Genomic DNA, 23,055 nt, shown 5'->3' on the forward strand with positions numbered 1-23,055 from the left:
TGCCTCCTTCATCTCGTTACTTCAACATTGGGAAGTTAAAAAAAAAAGGGAGTAAGGAGGGTAAGAAATAGGGAATGAACTTCAATTTGCGCAGTGGTGCCCACCTGGAACAGATTTTTCGATAGCCAAGTCCTCCAATGATATGGCCTACACGTCCTTTCGATATTCCCAGATAGTTCGCAATATGCTGTTACGTGATTCGATGGTCACTTTGAGTCAAATCGACCACTTTCTTGCAATGAATTTTGTCAGTTATAGAAACCAATCATCTGTTGCAAGCTTTGTCCTTAATATTCACTTTACCGGGTTCACATTTGCAAAATTTTATCACCCATCGATTCACCATATTTCCATCAACAGTATCATCACCATAAACCGCTTTTAACAGGCGTAAAATATCAGAAGGATTCACGTTTTCAGAGGTTAAAAATTCGATTACTGCACATTGGTTCACACATGTTACTGAACCAATGTGCAGTAACGGGTACTGAATAGACATGTAGACATATTTTAACAAAACTTCGTACACTGATCGTAAGGGGGATGTAGGTCTGTTATACCACTGAGCGCAGCGTGGTAGGTTGTTTTGTTAGTGTATGGTCATGTGTGCAATGTGCATTAATTTTCAGCCTACCCTCGTAGTAATAAAGTACTGCATAGCACTTTAGCTACAATATGTTAGCTAGATAAAGCAACAAAAAATAAACTTGAAACTGCAAATACAATTAGGGGAATACCTGGAATTTGGGAAAATATTCGCCAAAATAGGCTGCCATGCCTGTATCCGCGCTAATGGGTATCAATTTCAACATTTTCTCTAGAATAGAAATGGTAAGTTCTATTTCATTTTGTTCCATATTTTAATGGAGTTTGTTCAGTGCACGCAGTTGGCAACTACAGATTACAGCAACAACAATCCATTTAAGTTGGTAATTACTATTAATTATTGTAATAATAAGAAAATATAACAGTTTTTTAAAATATCTATTTTTCTCAGTTTGTACTTTTGCATTGAGACGTAAAGATAGAACTTTTTTGTATAAGACTTTTCTATTACAAATATCGTCAGGAAGCTGTAATTTAATATTTTTATAGAATATACATGCCACACCCTGTATATTCAATATTATTACACCCCACTATCTGACATTATTTACGTTTTGGAAAAATTAATTTTTGTCTCTTCCTTCCATTTGTATGGACTTTGGGTTTCTGTTATCGTTTTCTCAAAAGTGTAATGTCTTCATACAAATTTATTAGTTGAAAAGTGACTTCAACTTGGCAGAAAATAAAAAAAAACAGAATCAGACAACAATGCACTTTCCTACATGTATAGCATTTTCAGAATATGTTTTTGTTTACCTGTCCTTGTTGAATTTTCCTTTGTATTTGTTGCATACTTAACGGCTGGAGGCCCGGCTTTGTTGGAGCAGGTCGATGAGGCTTCAGAGTTTCATCAGGTACCTGGCTGTATAAGTTTTCTGGTATTTCATGGTATAAACTCTCGTTAACTTCGCTGTACACTCTACTAGGAAGCGTGCCATACCCATAGACTGCTTTTTGAGTACTATATGAATTATACGAATTAACAGATTCTCTATTGCCTGTTATCCACTGACTATTTTGAACTCCGGTGTTGTTATAAACGAGATTTGTAAGTACTGATGTAGTTTCCCCTATATTGTTATAAATAGTTTGTGTATTGTTCATGGCACTGTTATTAAAAAAATTTGCACCTACATCTAAAAAAAAAAAATAGTTCTCAAAAAAAATACTTAAATAAATAACATAAAACAAATAAGTGTTTTGTAGAAAGGGTCATAAGTATAGAAGTTGGTAAAACCTATAGTTTTTTTTTAAAGATACGGTATGTTGTAATATGATTATTAAGTCTGTTGTGCCCTTGAAATAAACCCATATTTTGCGCTTGGCGTATAACACTTATTTGGAAAACGAATAAACATAGCGGCCCAAATAAAAAAAACAATCAAAAGACAAAGTTGTTTCCTAAGGCTGCTGTGTAAGTTTTTCAAAATTAATTTTTATTGTTTAAATTAAAAGAGTCTACTACTTCAGTAACGAATATACAGGGTGTCACACTTAAATGTGATCAAGCCTGTAGCTTCTGTATTTTTTAACTGATTCCAAAATTTTTTTTTAGAATGAAGGATAAAAAAAACTCTAACTGTAATGCTTCTGTTTTTATTAATGCAATTCACAGCCAACTAGGCCGCGTTTTTTTGACGTCAAAACAGCTAATTGGTATTAGCGATTTTTTTTCCAAAAAACATATTATGTATTCTCATTCCGCAAAATTTTTGAAATCGGCCAAAAAATAAAGAAGTTACAGGCTTGTATCATATTTAAGCGTGACATCCTGTATTTTAAATTCTTCAACCACGTATGTTTTACTCAATGGGATGGGCTTAGATATTGATAATTGTGGGCAGGACCGGCCTTCATAGAACTATCAAGTTATAATCTATAAAATCTCAATAGAGACCATTTTGAATTAAACGATCAAAATTAAATTTTATTTCAATGTTTTTACAATAAACTCAGTTGTTGTTCAAACATATTTTTTTCTCATTTTATTTGACAGTGGAGTGTGTTGTTCCAACATATTCAAAATAATCTACTAAGGGAAATACGATACAAAGGGTAAATGTTGAATGTATCTAAAACGCCCGACTAACGTAGCGATAATTGTACGAAGTTTTATTATTTTTTAGAATAATTTGAATAATTTCCTTCAATATTTTAGATTACTTAGGGACAATATTTTTTGTAAAAAAATCTAATCTCAAAAATGTTCCGTGTTAAATATTAAAATGTTACTGGGTGACATCTACATGAGACTCAAACACTAACAGAACTGACATATCTAGCATCCTCAAAAACTTGTATTTTGTAAAACATATGAATAAATCTTTGTTAAAAAAAAAATTATTTGGGGTCTTGTATCTGAAAGACAAAATACAATAGGCACTTGGTACAAAATACACCTTGAATTTGTAGTAGCTTTGTACAAAGAATATTGAAGCTACCACGGGGTATACAAAACCTATACATAAATTTAGGTTATTCTGTTAATGAAAATTATAGTGTATGGCAGTTTTTTAAAAATTTGACATCAATAGAGTTACATAACATCGAACTTTTTGCCATAATTTTTTTCCTCAGAAACATGATTTTTCAAATTTGGTACACTAATTTTTAGTAACAAACTGCATTTATGAAAAAAAAATCATTAAAAATTCTGAAGCTATAAAGGGCTAGTCTTTATAGCCTAGAAAAATGATAATAATTTTAGAGATAATCTATAGTTTTTCTGTGTTAAAAATCATAAAAAAAAAATCCAAAGAGGTCCTTTCGTTTCAAGTTTGTCTAAACTGAAAAATGATTTAATACTTAGGGGCAACTTTTAAAACAGTTAAAAACTCATTATTTTGAGGTATAACTGACGCAAAATTTTAACGTATACGAAAATTATAATACACTTTTGAGCATGCATTAAAATCTATCAAATTATCCTTAGAAATTGTGTAAACTTAGAAATGATAGTAAGAATTTACCAGAATTTGAATAGAAAACATATTGCACAATATTGTTGAAACAAAAATATATTTTATTATTTAGTATTTTTATTGTCTTGTACATTTATACATATATACAGAATGTCCCACAGTGATGAGACATTACACATATTTCAGAGACTTCTTCGAACTAAAATAATGGCTTATGGTTGTATCGGAAGTTGATGTTATCTTCGTTATTTGAAAATGGAACACCCTGTATATTATTGCAATTGTGGAATCTACGTCAATTTTTAGATAAACATTCATAAAGGTTTCCTATTCTTAAAGTTAACCGTTTTTTAATATATTTAATTAAAAAAAAAAAATTAAAAAAGCACTCCCGAAATCAAAAAGATGTATCTTTTACAATAATAGAGTTAGAACGAAAAAAATAATAGGAGACATACTAAGTGTCTCTGCCATAATTTCAAAATGATTTAATTTCATACAGGGTGGTAGAAATTTAATGCCGAATTTAGTCAACTTTAAACCATCTTAATTTATTTTTTTTAATGGAACATCCTGTATATTTTTGCGCAACCTGATGAACAATTTTGTTATCTTTCGAATGGTATAACAGTTTTCTGACAGGGAAGCTTAGAGTTTTAGTTATGTCCCCTATAACTTTTATCGTTCTAACTCTATTATTGTAAAATACACATCTATTTGAATTAGGCAGTGCTTTTAATTTTTTTTTTTCAAACATTAAATATATCAAAAATGGTTAACTTTAAGAATAGGAAACCTTTATGAAAGTTCACCTACAAATTGATGTAGAATCCAAAATTGCAATAATATACAGGGTGTTCCATTTAAAATAACGAAGATGACGTCAACTTCAGGTATAACCGGAAACGTTAGGTGGATGCCATTATTTTAGTTAAGAAGGGCATGCTTGAAAACACGAATGCCAAAATTGTCAAAATTAAAATCAAAGTAGTCTCTGAAATATGTCTAATGTCTCGTCACCGTGGGACACCCTGTATGTATAAACTTACATATGTACACACTTACGTACATTTATAGATATATGTATACATTTTCCAGTCGGCCTTTAGGAATTACAATTTTGACTATTTTTTTAATTGTACTCAATTTGTTGCCAATAATTAGTGTAGCAAAATACTTTAAGGGATTGAAACAGAGTTAACGTCAAGTTTTCAAAAAAAAATCTCGTACTAGCCTATCCCATTATTTTTATGAAGTAGAATTGCTTAAATTTTTTTATCATCGTTTCTAAACATCTCATATAATTATAACTATATTTAATTTTAAAATTATTACAATATTCAAATTAATTAAATAATTTTAAATTATCAAGAAGTTTTTATAAAAAGTACAACTAATCGTTACATCAATAATAATATTATCATATGATACGGCTTTATAGACATTTATGAAACTATTAAATGCAAATAGTGAGCACTTACCGCCTACATTGTTATAAGGTGTAGGTATTCCATAAGCCTCGGTAGTCCCATAAATAATACTTGAAGAGGCATAAACAGGATCATATCTTCTATTACTCTTAAACTGACCAAACTCCGAATTAACTACATAAGTTTCATTTCTGGGTTGGGTGCAATTTGCGTCCACTTGTATATTTTTGTTATTCTGTTTTAAGTTGGTATTACTATTGTGGGCACTATCCAACCACATCTTGTTCAATATCGATGTCGTATCATTTTGTACTATATTAGCTGTTGAATGTACATCACCTAATTTGAAATAAAGTACAGGTAAAAAAGTAATTAAGGTATCAAGGGTGTTATAACAAGGGGTTGAGGCCGGCATCTGGCCCAAGGGCGATTGAGGGCATCATTATCTTATAACAACCATGGTGTCTTCAACATTTAATGACCTACCAGTCTGTTATTTTTTTAAAAATTTATTGATAATTACACAGACCCACAACAAAAACAGTTGAAAATACCAGAGACTATCATATACCACCTATCCTTATGTATTTTGACGCGCTGAAACCGAATCCGGAGTCAAAATTGCTCCATCACTCTCCAGTTTTTTTTTAATCTTCAAATTCTCGCTTGAGCACGAGTTGGAAGGTTGAGATAAACGTGACAACCAGCACAATAAGACTATTTTAGTATTTTATATGTATTTTGACAAGCTAAAACCGAATCCTCACATACAATCCCTGTTTAGAAAATGCAAATTTAAGGAAAAGTACTTCTTGGTTTTCCTTTGTGTAAAAATGTGTAGTTTTGTATAAAATATTGTTTGAACTAAATTTTTTTGTAATGTATAATAGTTATTTTTTTGGATACATCTAGTGCCAATATGAGGTAAGAGATTTTTGAGTTGTATAGAAGCTATAGAGGTATAATTTTGTTTATATTATTGCAGTCATTTGTCAAAATAGAAAATGAAAAGGGCACTAACCACTAAAGAGTTACTTGCTTTGTTAGAAGAGGATTCAGATTGTGAAAATGCTGAATTGGTTGATGTTTTTTATGTGCCGCCAAAAACAGATGAAATTACAGATGAGAAAAACTTTGATGAAAATATTATTGGAGAAGAGGGATTGCAGACAGATATTGCAGGAACGTATGAAATACAACCAAGTATAGATAGTGATGATGATTTGGAAAATGACGCTTTTAGTTTTTTATGTGAAAATGTTCAAAGTAAGCTGGATGCAAATGCACTTTACACTGTGCACACAACGAAATCTCAGCTAAAATTTCTTTCGGATTTAGGACTCTCTTTAGATATAGAAAACAGCGATGTTGTTTCAAATACCTGAACTGCATGGAAGACCCTCTCAATTCGCTCTACCAGGTGAAATCAAATTTGATAATATCGGGCATATTATATTATAGAGAGGTTAATAGTGCAAGATAAAAGTGTTGATTTCGCAAAAATAAAACTATTTATTTGTGTAAAGTGCATTTGCATCCAGCTTACTTTGAAAATTTTTACATAAAAAACTAATTTAGTTTTATTAATTTTGATAACTGTTTTCTGCCAAAGGTGCGTATATGCACCTAAATGTTTTTTTATTTCAAAATAGTGTTTGTGATTTTTTTCAATAGCTTAATGTATGTGTTTTGAATATACTTTAATAAAAAAATTATTAAAAAATGTGTTTTTCTTGTTTTGGCCAGTAATGGGTTTATTTTAGTTCCGGAAATTGAGGTTGTTAGGTCCCTCAAATAGCTTCAAATTGTAGTTAGAACTATTAGTTCAAATCTTTCTGTATAGAAAAACAAATAATCAACTACAGAAAAAAAATTGTACAATGGTAAATCTTATAACTAGTATAGTTAAATTGAAAGATGTAAACTGATAAAACTGCAATTATTGGAAAACTAATATGTGTCATCTGTCATTGTCTTATTTTAAACAAATGACATGAGCCACCTATGACTACATTTTTTAATAACATTTGATAAAATACGGTTCGTCTCTGCCCCTTATAAGATTTACCATTGTACAATTTTTTTTTCTGTAGTTGATCATTCGTGTTTTTTATAAATTATTGTTTGTTATTTAGTATGTGATGTGAATAAAGCTATTACAATATTTTTAAAGAATATTTTATCTCAGTATGATTTAATTAAAATAAAATAATAGATTTTCCTGTTATATCATACATCACATATTGAAGTCGACATATCTCGAAAACAAGTAAATATAGAGAAAAACTTTATATTACAAATATTACTTAAAATTTAACGATCTTTCAGCTGGACTGCATTTCCACATTACAGGGACCATAAAATTTTTTAGTATCGCCACGCCATCTATACAGAAAGATTTAAACTAACAATTCTAACTACAATTTGAAGCTATTAGAGAGAACTAACAACCCCAATTCCCAGAACTAAAATAAATTTCTTCATTTCGGAGATATTGGCAGTGGGAGTATTAAATGGCACACCCTGTATAATCTTGATGTTGATGATGTCGTGACATTATTTTTGCAAAGCCTACCCAAATTCGAGATATTGACCACCAAGTCACAATTCTTACAAAATTTGGATCTAATCCAAACTAACCTACTGAGCAAACTAATCGTTTACCATTTCAAAAAGTAAAGGTATTACAGCTGTTATTTGTCATTTAATGAATCTCAAAATAATAGACCAGTAGGACATTAAGATTAATATTTACTAAAAACATGATTACTTACTATTATCAGTTTTTGGTGTAACTTGCGTTTCGTTTTTCTTAGGAGATTTAGAGTGAGCTGGAGGAGGATCTAAAATAGGTATTTCAGGAGGTTTCTCTTTTCCCATCAAGTACTTCTCTAAATCCATAAGGAATTTTCCATCAAAAGTCTTTTTTGGGGAGTCATTCAACTTCATCGATGACATATTAGTTACTAGATCACCATTTTCTTTATTCGATTTCATGGCAAGAGGAATCGCAATATCCTTTTGGACTGCTGCAATGGATTTAGACACTGCAACACTGCTGTCTTTTTCAAGAACACTAGGCTTTACATAGTTCATTCCTCTATTGGTAATATCACTCTGGACATAACTTGTACTATAACTTAAATTTCTATTAAAATTGCAAGTGGCTACATTACTTATTTTTTGGCTACATTTGTTAACTAAATTGGAAGAGGATAAACTACTTATAGACGATTCAGTCTCCGCATTTTCAAAAACTGAAGGTGATATTTCTTGAGTAGAATGGGGCTGCGTCATAGAGCTTATAAAAATATTAGAAGTATCAAAAGGATCAGTCACTAAAGTATTTTGTGCACAAGTTGAGGTATTATAATAGGTAGGTGGTGCAAGATAAGGTGGTGGGCCTTTCTCTGATTCTTGAACTATTTCAGATGAACCTTCGAGCCAAACGTCGTTTCCTACAAAAAAAAACATTCTATATTTTACTATAAATTTAATAACACTGATGAAAAGTGCAACATACTTTCACAATCTATGGACAATGGACTTGTTGAACTTTTTTTTATTTGTTTATTCAATAGTATTGGTGAATTAAGTTTAGTTTTTTAAATAATTCTAATTAATGCCTTGAAGGTATCACAAAGTTTTAGTGCTGGACTGTCTACTCATCGTTTAGTACATTCACCTAGTCAACTGAGTCGCTACCAAATTCAAAATTAAGTACTTGTAATAGTATATTACGTAATAAGTATTGTAAAAAGCATTTTACGCACAAATGGAAAAGTTACGCACGACGCCGCGTAGCGGTGAGTGCGTAATTGCATTACACCACGTATTACATACTACACTTTACCTACGATTACTACTTTAAATACTTAAAAACACACCGTCTGCGATCAATGCAAGATTCCTATTACGTCGTACGGTAAAAAAATCGCACAGCTTGGTAAAAAAATAGTACAGTTTTCCTAGCAACCGCCTAGCAACGGTCAATACAAATAGTATTGTATTGGCCGTTGCTAGGCAGTTGCTAGGAAAACTGTGCGATTTCTTTACCGTGCGTAATAGGAATCTTACATCGATAGCAGACAGTGTGTTTTTAAGTATTTACAGTAGTGGTCGTAGGTAAAATGTTTTATTTGTCTGGTTAGTGTTGCAGTCGTACTTATAGATATATTTGATGATTAATGCATTATTTTTGCTCTAGATTTTTATTTCACAGCGACAGCTGATCAGATTAAAGTACATTGTAATAAGTTGCTATGAAAAGAAGAACTGCCAACAATGTTTAAATTACATAAGAATTATTGATGTCTTTTATTGGTCGATTAAATGACAACAAATTTTAAATACTTTAAAATGAATCGACAAAAAGATGCTCTGAGCACAAAAGCATTTTTTTCAGTGATGAAGTTTGATTATTATCCTCATTTGGTTTAAAGGTTCCTTTTTTTTCATTTCCATTATCCATACATTATCCATCTGTACCAAATTTGATAGATCTAAATTTCTATCTAGTGTTTTAGACAAGAAATTACACTTTTAGTAAGACAATTATAAAACAAGTAGATCCATCCAGGAAGAAATGAAGAGTAACGCTAAACTAGAGCAACTTTCATTTTTCGCGTTGAAATATCAGGAGAACATCAGAATATCAGAAAATGTACCTTTTCCGTTTTGTTCAGTAAATTTGTAAAGATACTCAATAATTGTGATCGCATATGTTAATAGTTTCCTAAAAGCATTCTGTGGGGTGTAATTATGTTTATAATACCATACAGGATTTTCTGTATGTTCTGTCAACAGGCATACAAAATTCAGGAAACAAGATAAACATATGAGGTAACCATATACTTCCTTTTTCCTATTTTGAATGTATTATCAGTTGTTATCTTATACCCTGAAGAAAACTTATACCGGGTGTTCTCAAAATTGAGTAATTTATTTTAACCTGCTGGTAGAACTCATAAAAAGAAGTCAATTTACCAAAAATCATTTATATAAAAGTGGTCAAATAAAGTAATTACAGTATAATCTCTATAATCCGGCACTTCACTACACTGGCACGTCCAGTAATCCAGCGTTATTTTTTCCGCGTCACACGTACTATTCTTGAAGAATACAGTTTATACAGTTATAGTTTAGTTGAAAGATTATTTTACAGAAACATAAAAACATTACAATATACATCGGCACGAACTCTGACTAGTTGAAGTTATATTGATATCAGAATTGGTTTCAGTGATCCCGAAAACATAAATTGTGGTGGTTAGACTGTGTTACTCATCGTAGAAACGCATTATTTCAACGATTTGAAGTATTTTTAAGGTTAGAGACGAACAGTGACCAGATGGGGGTTTAATGAATATTGAATTTGAAATCAGCAACCCCAAAACCGTATAGATATGGTGATTCAGTCTACAATACAGTATTTTTATGTTTCTTATCTATCAATATTGCTGATTAAATAGAATTTTCCATGATTGCGGACGCCATATTGGAACCGCCATGATGTTTTTTTTAAATCACCAGACGGCATTCGATAGAGTTTTTAAATATGAAGCTTTTGACACGTCGAACGTCAATATTGATGCATTTTTATTCTGGGCAGCCCACTGTGCTCGTTGACGTGAAACGCCCGACATATTTGTGCATACACAACTGTAATATGTATGTATCTATGTACCAATCTCTTTGTTAATAAACAATTAAAAGTAACGTTTTTTAATTTAATACTGTTTACATATAAATTTTCCATTAATCCGAATTTTCCAGTACCCCGACCCTTAGGTTTTTAATGGTGCCGGATTAGTGAGATTGTACTGTATTAACAATTATTTAAAAAAATTGAAATTTAAAAACTATAATATAAACCTGATTTATTGTCATTTTCGACCACTCTGTTGTAAAAACACAAATTATCTGTTTAATACTGGTACTGGGTATGTCTTTTTTTGTAGTTTCACGGTTTGGAGTACGCTTTTCGATTTGACAGTGCTAAATAATTCGTACGAAGTAGTCGAAAATGACAATAAATCAGGTTTGTATTATAGTTTTTAAATTTCAATTTTTTTAAATAATTGTTAATAATTGCTATATTTGATCACTTTTATATAAACGATTTTTGATAAATTGACTTTTTTTTATGAGTTCTACCAGCTGTTAAAATAAATGACTCAACTTAGAGAACATCCTGTATGTGCATGGCAACAAAAAACGAGCAAAACAAATACATATACAGGGTGTCCACTTAAATGTGATACAAGTCTGTCTTCTTTATGTTTTGACCGATTTAAATAAAATTTTTTTGCTTCTTGTACAATTTTTATTAAATTTTCGGTACAAAAAAATTATTCTGAGATTCTACATATCATGTCAACCGTAATACAATACATAATAAATTGGTAGCAGAAACTGATTTTTTTTTGTCCTTGATTTCAGTTTCATTTTTAAGTCATTGTACCTGTCAGTTTTTAGTGATCAGTGATTCGATAAGATTTATCACGTCTTACTTTAATTTTTGAACTATCGTAATTTTTTTAATCAAACGTCACATTTATTAGAAGATTACTTTGTTGTTACTTTGCTATGAAATGTGGTACTTTGCTATGAAATGTGGTCTATGCATGACAGTGCACCTCCTCATTTCATATTACCTCTTTGACATGTTGACATGTTGACATGTTGACATTTGCATGTGCTCTATCCGGGACAATAGATTAGATTGAAAGAGAACAAGAAGCTCCCAAAAAATGACTACATCAGATTTAACACCCTGCAGTAATACAGGGTGTCCCTGAAATGTAATGTACCAGCGAGCCAGCCTAGATCCGTAAGTTAAACTGTGGCGGTTTATACTAATTTACCTATATGCAAAAATGCACGGTAAGGGCGCTAGGGGAAAATGCGTTGAACCATTAAAATGAAATTTGGTATATGAGAATATATTGGTAAAAGTTTTTTCCAGATGCATTTGATGTTAATTACCGATTTTCAGAAATGCCTTAAGCTGGATACCTGAGTTAAAAAATTCTTTGTGTATTATCTGATTGTCGCAATTTTTTTCTGAAAACTATTACGTGAGATGAGTCGTCCATTAAATTTCTGCCGCAACAAGTGGATAGTTTCACGTGCCATATCGCAGTTGACACCATCCTGCTGAAACCACATATTATCCAAATCCATGTCATCCAAATGAGGTCAAAAAAAGTTCAATAACATTTCTCAATATCATTCTCCATTGACGGTCATTGCGTTTCCAGCCTCATTTATTATTAAATGGTCGTCTGGCTGCAATTCCTGCGTCAGCGGGATCTTGAATAGAGCAGATACAGATCTTTTGTTAAAATCTGCATTGTGCTTTTTGAAATGCTTAATTGCAGTGACTGATGGCACATTGAGGTTACAGAAATTTCCACCTCACTATCACTTACCATAGCAATATTTTCGGCTGAACGACCAGTACCTGGTCGGTCTGTTTTTTAATTGCCCGCAACTACATACGTTTGTTTAAATTGGGCAACTATTCTTTTAACTGTTGTTTCATTTGGGGTGTTCTTTTTACCAGGAAATCCACGTTATTTGTGCACAGTCTCAGTTACACACTCTCCGTACTTGTAATGAATTTTCACAATCACTTGTTCATCCGTTGTATAGCACTCCATTTTGTCTAATCGTGTTTACTGCAACATGTGACCCTTCACAATGCTGCCAACTCTTCACAATGGAAATGGCACACAATTCAAATCTTGCGTTACTTTTGGGACACCCTTTATAATTATTAGATAAAAGAAGGACCAAGACGTACTTTATGGGTTTGGTTTGACAAATTTGTCTTTTTTTGCAGCCGAGACTGAGGGCAAGGGTTAGTTACAGACTTTAATATACTCCGATACAAACTCTAAAATTAACTATTTTATATGAATCTTCTTACCTTCCTGAGGTACATCAATGGGTTCATCAAGTAACGACACTGCGCGAGATTCTGGTCTGGGACAGGAACGTTTTCGTAGCATCGATTCTTCCTCAGGTGATAAATCTATAAGAATGCCCTCTTTAGTTGCGGTCGTGTCTACTTTTGGTTGGGGTGGCCGTTGAGGTTTTCCCTTAAAACTTTCTTGGTTAGTTAACTTTTTATAATTGAACTGATTTTCAAGAGGTTTTCTTAGAGAGCCATTAGCTGCAAAATATTTGTGTGGTTACTAAGATTCTGATGGAACATTTATATAGGTTAGTTCTTAAGTGCATTCCACTAATAATGGGGGTTATTCTTCAGATTATTAAAAAAAGCTCCTAAAGGCATTGGTTTTAAAAATATAGAGCCTCGAAATATTTCGCAAAAAAAATGAAACTTAGCTGGTGACTAAATTATGTAGAGGCAAAAATTAACTGACTGCACAAAACTAAATCTTTTTGGATTTTTTTTTTTTTTCAAAATAAATGCCAAGATCTTTCACATGTTGATTGTATTATTCCAATAGATATACAATTCCAGCTTACGATTTATCAATAGCAAATCCAGTAAGCAGGGTGTAACTTTGAATGAGGGTCATATTTATATATAGGCTACATTTGACCTTTAGAAACATGTCAATAGTTGATTTTTTCAAATTCCGTCATCAAAACTTCAATTTCTTTTTAACCTTAGTAATTTTCATTAAAGTTGGACAAGCTAGTGTGACCTCAAACAATATCGTGCTTAAGTCACAACGTATGCACAATTGGGAATTGGGCTATGCATTGTTGTCAAATCTCATAATTTAAGGGAAAAGTTATTAAAAAGCAAATTTTCACATCGCCCATCCTGAGTACAAAAATAGTAACGTATAATTGTTTGTAAAAACTTCAAATGATTTTAATAAAACATTTCATATCAATCAGATCAGAATTTTTATTTATTTTTTACGTACGTTTTTTAAAACAGCAAAAATCATTATTTTCAAACACAAATTAGTTTTATTTACAATTAGTAACATATCTACATATTGGTTAATCCATACTTACAATTAAAAAATTATGTAAAAATTTTCCAAAAACGGCTTCATTTTCGAGATTTTAGTATTCTACATTTTTGTTTTATTTTTTATTTTAGAATAAATATCCGGCCGCTGGGGAGTGAATTTTGACTCACCCTGTATAACACGGATGAAACATGGATAAATAAAAGTCATACGGTAACAAAAGTGTGGCATGAAGGCAATATCCAAAGCAAACAGCAGGCATTTCTGGAAGGATTTTTGCTGGATTAAAGTTACCTTCTGGAAAAGGGCAGTACCTAATGCATACTGTAAGTACAGCAGGATGTTTGGAACAGGGGGTGTGTATACAGGGCTGGAAAATCCACATGGTCCATTTGCCTTTACATGAGAACGACAAAGTAAGGTAAAGAAATCCGTGCAATAGACAAGGATGGCTATAGTGAAGACGTTTCATAATCACTTATTATTATAAGTGATAAAGTTTAAAATCCGCGGCGTGCGCATCTTATAGGTGTAAGTGGGTGGTGGTGGGCCATCACTATCTGAAAGGACGGCACTGAACAATTGTGGAGAGGATGACAGTGAGTCTATAAGCTTTTTTAAAGTAAATATTCACCCTGAACTTATTTTTTATAATTTTCTGGTCTTTGACCCCCAAGTAGTATGCCTATGGAAACTTGTCCCGTACACCCCTCAACTCCTTTACTCGTTTAAGTGCTAGATATGAATCACTGCCCATTATTATGGAACACGAGTATACGACCCTAGATGAAATCAGACATTCGTAATTTTCCTTGTTTTTATGCCGCCTATTATTTGTACAATCTAGCAGTGTTTACCAGTATTTCCATGAAACAGGTAATAGAGTATCTCTGTGTATTTCTACAAATTAATCTTTGTCTGTTAATTTATTATATTTAAATATTGAAAAAAAATAAAACAAACATTTTATTAACATTATTTCTGAATGAAAGTGGATTACAAAAGAGCTTATATTTTTATATTTTTTATATTTTCAATCAAAAAATACTTTTTCAATATAGAATGAGATAAAAATTGAAAATATCTTAGAGGCGTATAATTATTTTGTAAGTAAAAACGTAAAAAATGATTTTTTTATTGAAAAAGAAACACATTTTGCAGATTACAGTTACAGTAAAGAAATGTAAAATGTACTCCACAGGACTATCCTCTGTCTTTAGGGAATTTTGTGTTAATCACCGACTCCATCGTAAGTTTGATTGCATAACAATCGCTGTCACGTGGGACTTGGACATTTATGAAGGTACTGTACAGGCTGGTCCATTTTCGGTGGGATTTCAGGGTATTTCAGAAACTACTAAAGATCTGATAAATCTGACACCGCTTATTCGAGCACGATTTTCATGGCAAGCTCAATTGTCAAATCAGAAATTTGCTATTTTCATTTATTTCTGAGTTACAGGGCGTTTCTCGTTATATCACACGCTATAGTTATTTTTATAAACACAGAAGATATGGGGTGTTTTATATATATGTGATATATTCGAGAACGTCTTGTCATATTTATCATATCTTTAGTAGTTTCTAAAATACCCTGAATTCCCATCGAAAATGGAGCAGCCTATACATACAGTACTCTGTTTGGAACAGTAATTTTATTTCCTTCATGTTGGCAATTAAATTTCGGTAAAATTAAAAATTATTATTAAATCAATAAGATCAAAATTATAATAAAACATAAATTTCTGTTTTATTGGCTTTGTATGTACACTTCGACGCAAGGTAAAGGTTTCCAATCTGAATCGTATTTTGTTTGAAATATGACGGCTTAACCGCTTATCTATATGGGGCGTTCCCATTAAACACTTATGGCAATATTTTATCGTCACATCTGACATTTTACGAGTTTTGTACAAAAATGCTTTCCTGGTAGATTGGTATTTTTAAAATGGGACTAATCGGCAAACTCTTATAGCAGACCCCGTATGCATTTTTTATTATCTTGTTTCTATTAAAAGAGTTGAATTTACATTAAAATAGAAAAATCGATTCATCCTAGTTAATAAATCTTGCGGAACGTCTGCTACCTACTTACGAATAGTCAGAATGAATGGATTTAAGAAAATTGAAAATTTGATATTTTTTTTAATTTTGAAAACCCTGCAGCTCGGAAACGGCGGCCTTAAGAGCCTACCTGTGTGTAACAAAATTTACTTAATTTTAGCCATAGAATGCCTCTGGTTTTTTCTGAATGCCATTAATGAACACTGTATAGGTGCCCGCAATGAAATCAGTTGAAGTTTCTTATAAAAGTTCTAAAGCATACAATTTTACATAAAAATGGCCTCTTGACTTTTTCTTGTACTGTTAAAATTAACAGAGTTAGGGAGGCTGGAAGTTAAGGGAATATTTCAGAAATTATAAATTAAAAAATCATAACACGCAGAAAAATTAATGAATTTTGTAATTTTTTTTTCAATCTACTCTAAAAAATGTAACTTATCTTTTCAGAGAAACAGATATAATTTTTAATTTTTAATAAGAAAGTTACAACAATTTCAAATTTTTAATCGTTTTTTTTTCTATACTATTCGATGGTCTGTTTAGCAAATAAAGCAATATTATTATTATTGATTATTTAAAATAATGAAAAGTTGCCTTCGAATTTTTTTTACGTTTGATTTTTAGACAGATACAAATTTATTTACCTTTTTATATTTTGAATTTTATTTAGCTCCTACAACACTGCCAGGACAAAGATAAAAAATCACGTTCCCTTTGTCGCACTCATGGTACCGAAGTGGTGGACAACTCGTATGCTTATGACAAAGATAGATTATTTTGTTCGCTATAGTCAATGCACGTGCGTCAGTAAACATGTGTTTCTTTAAATTATTGTATGCTCAATATCCATTGTTAATCTCAAAAAGGTAAATACATATTAATAAGGACTAATATTTTTTCTTTAAGCCTAAAACGGATTTAAACGGATGCAAACTAACCCTCATGTTCACCCCCAAAAATAATATTTCCGTGATAACTTGGGTTCTAATCAATATTTTGGAATGAAACAAAATGGAAATTACCTACTTCTTATAAAAAAAACATTTATGGGCTTATGTAATGCGTCAGTTGAATGAACAGTATACGATATTCCACCAAATAGAGATACGCTCTCAGAACGTATACAAAATATTTGGAACACTATAGATGTGAATAATATACGACGCCTTGTTGCATCTATGCCAAACAGATTACAAGCCGTTATTGATTCGGATGGTGGTTGGACATATTATTAGACTGTTTTGTTTTTTCATTGTTTATAAAATGATGTCAAAATAAGTAAATAAGTTCATAACATTATGGACCCGGAAATGCTTCCTTTCTGATAGATGTAAAATTTAAAAAAGTCCTGTTTTTCTAAATATTTCGGAAAACGATTTAAGATATTACACTGAGCTTTGGTGTATAGTACAGTGGCAGTGTAATATCTTATATCGTTTTCGAAATAATTAGAAAAAACCGGATTTCAAATTTCTTTCGACATCTATCTCAGAAAGGAAACATTTCCGGACCCATAATGTCATCAACTTATTTACTTATTTTCACTTCCAGAACACGTCCTTAAATATTTCCCTTTCCCCCGAAACTGTATAAGTTATAATAAAACTGTAGTTTACAATATTTTTTTATTTCGTTGCCTTCATGACCTACCTACCTACTTTCTGCAGAATATGACACAAATTCTTATTTTAAAATATTAATTTTCTCAGGGACAAAAAAAATAATGTGGCAAGACAAAATAATTTCAAAACCTGTATACTCTTCTCTTTTTATAATGCATATACTTCAGGCCTGCAATTTTTTGTTGTGTGTGCCTACACAAAAAAAAATATGACACGCCCCTAATTATTGATGCCTCCCAAAATTCCTATCCACTGGCTCGCCCCTTTAAAATTAGTATGCCTTTTAGGTTGGAAACCTTTGTCTTGCGTCGAGTGTACATAGTTCTGTTCATAATTAAAAAATAAATAAAAAAAATATTGTAATAGATAATCCGAGTGTTCAGTTGTCCCAGATACTCGAAGTTAACTATATTGAACGTTTCATTACAAATTTAATTTTAATGTTATATATTCATTAAAATTTTGTTAATTTCTTCTTAATTTATGAAGGTTTCTACATAATTGTATAAAAAATATAAATATTAATAACGTTACAAAAAAATAGGACTGCTAATGATTTTATATCCTGAATGCTACTAAACACATCACTGCACTTAGAAGAAATGGAGGAATTGAACAGTTAAGATATGGATAGTTTACATCTAAAAAGAAACGATGATGGTATTAAGATATATTGCACTAAATATATTTTTGTGTATTTAAATAGAGAAATGAAAATGACCTTAAGGGTCTTTCCTATTATCAAGTAGTTTAAAACACATAGAAATTAAAAATTAAAAATTAAAAAAAAATCTTATTAACTTGAGGAAATATTAATTGTTTTTTTAATTACTGTTTAGCGAATATGTAACTTTGCCTGGATCTAACCATCTCTCTATATCGTATGTCTTTGAATTAATACTTACTGCTTTTTTGAGATTTTCTTCTATCATAGAGTTGGGGTGAGGGTTTCGGTTGGCATTGCATGCCAATAACATCTGGAGGATCCATTGGGTTCTTTAAGTACATTTCATCTATGTGAGAGGGGCTTCCCCAAGACTCCCCAAAGGCAGAACCGTGGCCTGTATGTATAAAAGAATTATCAAGCGGTTTACTAATATCTTCAGGCTGCTTAGGCCGCATTGGGTTTACCAAACATCTTGGGAATCTCCCGATGTCAAAGGTTCTTTGATTTTGGCCTTTCCACCAATATAATTCGGCACTACCATCTATAATAGCAATTTCATCACCCTCAATTATTTTCAGTTTATCGGGTTCGTCTTGCTTAGTTAAAGCTTTCATAACAGGCGTAACATTTTTGCGGAAAAATTCTTTTAGGGCAGCAAATGTTGGTCGTTCCTGAGGATTTTTTGACCAGCACTGAAGGAGAGTTTGGTAAATTGCAGGAGGACAGGCATCAGGAGCCGCTAACCTCTCTCCTTCTTTCTCTATTTTCCTCAAAATTTCAGAACCTGTAATTATTTTAAATTTTAATCTTATAATAACTTAAAAAATAATTACCCTCAATATCTGTTACCTACTACCAATACTAGTGACATATTTATTTTAATAAAATTCTATGATCAGTGATATTCAGTATAGTAAAATTTGTTCTTTGGCTTTTATTAAATCTAATTATAACACTTTGTCTGGAGGCCAAAGAATTCAAAAATTGAGTAAAATGATAAAATTTCAGTAAAACTTTTTAAAATATTTTCCATGGTAAAATTGCTATCAGTTGTTGTAATAAAGAAAGATCACAAACAAGCCACATTTTAATATAACAAGAATCTGACTGTTATTGAATGTTCATCACTTACATTAATCAGTGGCCAAGCGTGAAATTTTTTCATGGGTAGACACTGAGAGAAAAAAATTCAAATTGTACAAAGAATTAAGTTATTTTTTGTAAAAGCATCTATATTACGTTCAACTCACAACATTAACTGTTAAGTACTTAAAAGAAATAATAATAATAATAAATACAAATATTTATTATGATGCACATTTTACATAATAGTGTATAAAAATTTAAATAAAAATAAAACGGGAAGTATTGCAGCTATTCCAGTTGACCCTGTAATGTAGACAGCAGGACAATACTTCGCTTGCCGACTGTGATAGACAAATGATCAGTTGTCTTTTTCACCCTTAATATCCAGTCTACACTGAACACTGAGTACTTACGCGGTGGCGATTCGTGCACGTGCAGTCTCTTGGCGCTAACCACGGAAAAAACAAATTCAGAAATGTTTACCCAGTTATTATTTAGCGTAGCGTCACTCCCGCCTGTCTTTAATATACAATTTATTTGAATTATGTTACAATAGCCGGTCAGGTAATTAATTCAACCTGATGCTCTTTTTCTTTGGCTGCTAATACATTTGGAAAATACAATACAATGTTTTGGGTAGACAATGTCTACCTTGCCTACCCGTACGCTTCGCCACTGACATTAATTATATTACGATAAATGTTCCACCAACTTATACCAATATTAGCAAAAAAGTAATAGTATCAACCAAGGACATTTAAATAAAGGGGACTTATTTATTTACATTTCTAGATGAAGCCTGGTCTATTCACAGTCTAATTGTATCATTGTTGTCAGCTGTATAATTATACTGGAAATGTACTTAATATTTTTATCGCAATTTTCATCACAATTGTGAAAATTATTATTATAGGATAGTATTATTAAGTTATGCATACAATATTGTTAAATTTTGTACATATTAAACTATTTTTAATTTTTCATATTTGCCATGTTTGAAGACTTGGCAACTACGCAATAATTTGTAGCGTGTTCCTCGTTCGTTCTGCCGTGGTTGGCAGAATATGGCGTCTCTTGTTAGAAAATAGTTGTGATTTTAGTAAGTGAAACGTGATTAGTGTTTATACATGTATTTTGGATAAACTTTTAAGGTGTGAATATGGTTAGATAGTGCAGAATTTGTAAGAAATTGGATTATAAACATCCACATCAGCTATCCTTCCACAGGTAAGCGTGCTTGAAGGTGACTTTGGAATGTATATGCAACTGTGGCCATTGTCGTGCGTGTGGGTAACTTTTATTTGAATAATGGTAAAATTTTATAAAACTGACTTAAAATTTTTGCTGAAATAGTAATTAAAAACAAAGGAAAATGCTGCACCACAAATAAGTTACAGACATTATTTATATTTAATATATTTATAGGTATTTCAATGTTATCCCTTATACCCAACATTACAAATTTTAATCATTCATTATTTTCATTTTCCTCTACGACAAAAACCTTTTCAAATATATATTTACAATTTTACTAAATGCACGAGCATAAAAACTGAATAAATACAACAGCAAAAATATGGTGGTGGTTCACTTATACATAAAAATACCGAAGATGCAATCGACTGAAAGTTGCATTAATTCAACCATTTGATGTTCTCCTTTGGGAATATATTTTTATGTCTCACTGAAAATTTGCCTCAGTATTCTAAAAGTGAAATGTGAATGTTTTTAGGATGCTTGGGGATGGTGCAACGAGAAAGAAATGGTTACAGTTATTGGGATTCCAAGAAGTTATAAAAATATATATATTTATTATAAAAATACTGAGTAGCTGTTGAAATATATTGAATTAGGACTATAAAATATTTTATTTTGGCCCATCCAAAATGTACGACATTGGAGATGTAATCGCGCGCATCAGTTGGATGAAAATAAAGCCCTCTGCTTTCCCCTTGTCTAGCTTCACCCAACATATGAGATAGACTGTGACATGCATAGTCCCCTTTATTTAAATGTCCTTGGTATCAACTATTGCTAACAAATATTCTAAAGCAATAAGATAAAGCTTATGCGGAGTTCACAGAACTTCGACTGTAGCATGCCACAGATCCCTACCATAATTTTTTATTATGTACAGTGTAACTGTAGCGTACTATTGTTACAAATGTGGTAAATGCAAAATTGAATTAATTAAATTAATAAAAATAAGGTGTCCAGTTCAAATAAATGTACTTAAAAATAATTTTAACTTCAAGCGGCAGTACCGTGCAACAGCAAAATGGGGTAAAGAATCGAAGGGAGTACCGCTCGATGTTTGGTTCAATTAAGTGTAGTGCGCCACAATCAAACTTCTGTGAACTTGGCAATAGACATGCTATAAAAACTGCAAAATAATACTTCACACCACACAACAGTTTAAAATGTTGTAAATATTTAGTTTTTATACAGGGTGAAACTTTGAGTGGGGTCATATTTATACAGAGGCTTCTTTTGACCTTTAGAAACACCTATCAATAGTTTGTTTTTCAAATTCTGTCGTAAAAACTTAACTTTTTTTTTGAATCTTTTTAGTAATTTTCGTACCCCGCCTCAGGAGAAGCTAGTGTAACTTCAAATAATGGCACGCTTTAGTCACAACGTATGCACAATTTCACACGAAATACTTTTGATGAGTGGGTGATCACCACACAAACAAGTAATAAGTAACCTAGCAAAAAACTCAGGCAGTAATCAATAATGGTAAATGAAATACATAAAAATAAATAGTTTGTTCATGGCTTCCAGCGATGAAAAATATTCAAATTCACAGTTAGATGTAGTCTCCAAATGCGTACCAACAACTAACGCCTTTCATTTCGTCACCGTTGATCCACACTATCTCCCTTCACATGCACTGAAGGTTGCCTACAATCCGTGTATTTGTAATACAAGAACATTACAGTGGTGGCGTACACAAGTATTAAAGTGCATTTTAAAAAACTAATTAAAACTCAACTATTTATTTAATTAAAAGAAAAAGAATTTCAGATTCCTATTAAGGGGAAAACATACTATTACCCCTAAAAAACTGACCCTCACTTAAAGTTACACCCTGGATACTCTATAACCTTCAATTAGCACCAAAATCAGATAAAAAAAATGTAAATAAAAATCATTTTACATAAAAATAAACATTTTTAGATATAATAAATCATTATTAACCTTTTCTATTTTGATTTAAAATTAAACTCATTTAAAAAACATACTTTGTACTGTGAATAACATTTTAAGTGTACACAAAGTACATAAATCTCTACAAGCTTTTTAATGTCTGAAAAGTCAAGCAGATTTTTACATATTAAATTGTGGATATATTTTCAAATTTTTTTGTAACAACTTGAAACTTTCTATACTCCGCGGTCGAAATTATAGAGAGTGACTCATCACTAGCTTTTGGACTAGTAAGGGGGATGAAGCGTGCCGGGAGCGAAAATCCATTGGCGTGTCTGCGTAAAAGGCAACAAGATATAGAAAATATTGAAAAAAGATAATAAAACATAATATCTAAATTTTTTTACGGTTTGCTATAACCGGCACTTTGATCCATTTTAATTATTACAGCATTTTAAAACATCCCAGTTGTGTTTTTTTAATTTATAAATTTATTATAGCCATGGAATTAGACTCCTCGTCTACGCTTATGCTATGACGTTTCTCAGG

The 23,055-nt window shown here is 31.5% G+C and overlaps 1 protein-coding gene across 1 annotated transcript in view; it reads right to left on the reverse strand.

Annotated features, from left to right (window-relative positions):
- LOC108915415 (activated CDC42 kinase 1) overlaps positions 1 to 23,055 on the reverse strand; it is a 48,529-nt gene that overhangs the window by 13,650 nt on the left and 11,824 nt on the right. The window contains exons 7-11 of the mRNA XM_018721441.2: positions 18,509 to 19,054; positions 12,891 to 13,136; positions 7,732 to 8,415; positions 5,009 to 5,296; positions 1,363 to 1,742 (exon numbers count right to left, since the gene is read on the reverse strand). Of these exons, the coding sequence (XP_018576957.1) occupies positions 1,363 to 1,742; positions 5,009 to 5,296; positions 7,732 to 8,415; positions 12,891 to 13,136; positions 18,509 to 19,054 (2,144 nt within the window). The remainder of the gene's footprint in view (positions 1 to 1,362; positions 1,743 to 5,008; positions 5,297 to 7,731; positions 8,416 to 12,890; positions 13,137 to 18,508; positions 19,055 to 23,055) is intronic.

This window comes from Anoplophora glabripennis, unplaced genomic scaffold (assembly GCF_000390285.2).
Source record: "Anoplophora glabripennis isolate ALB-LARVAE unplaced genomic scaffold, Agla_2.0 scaffold1295, whole genome shotgun sequence".
Classification (NCBI taxonomy): domain Eukaryota; kingdom Metazoa; phylum Arthropoda; class Insecta; order Coleoptera; family Cerambycidae; genus Anoplophora; species Anoplophora glabripennis.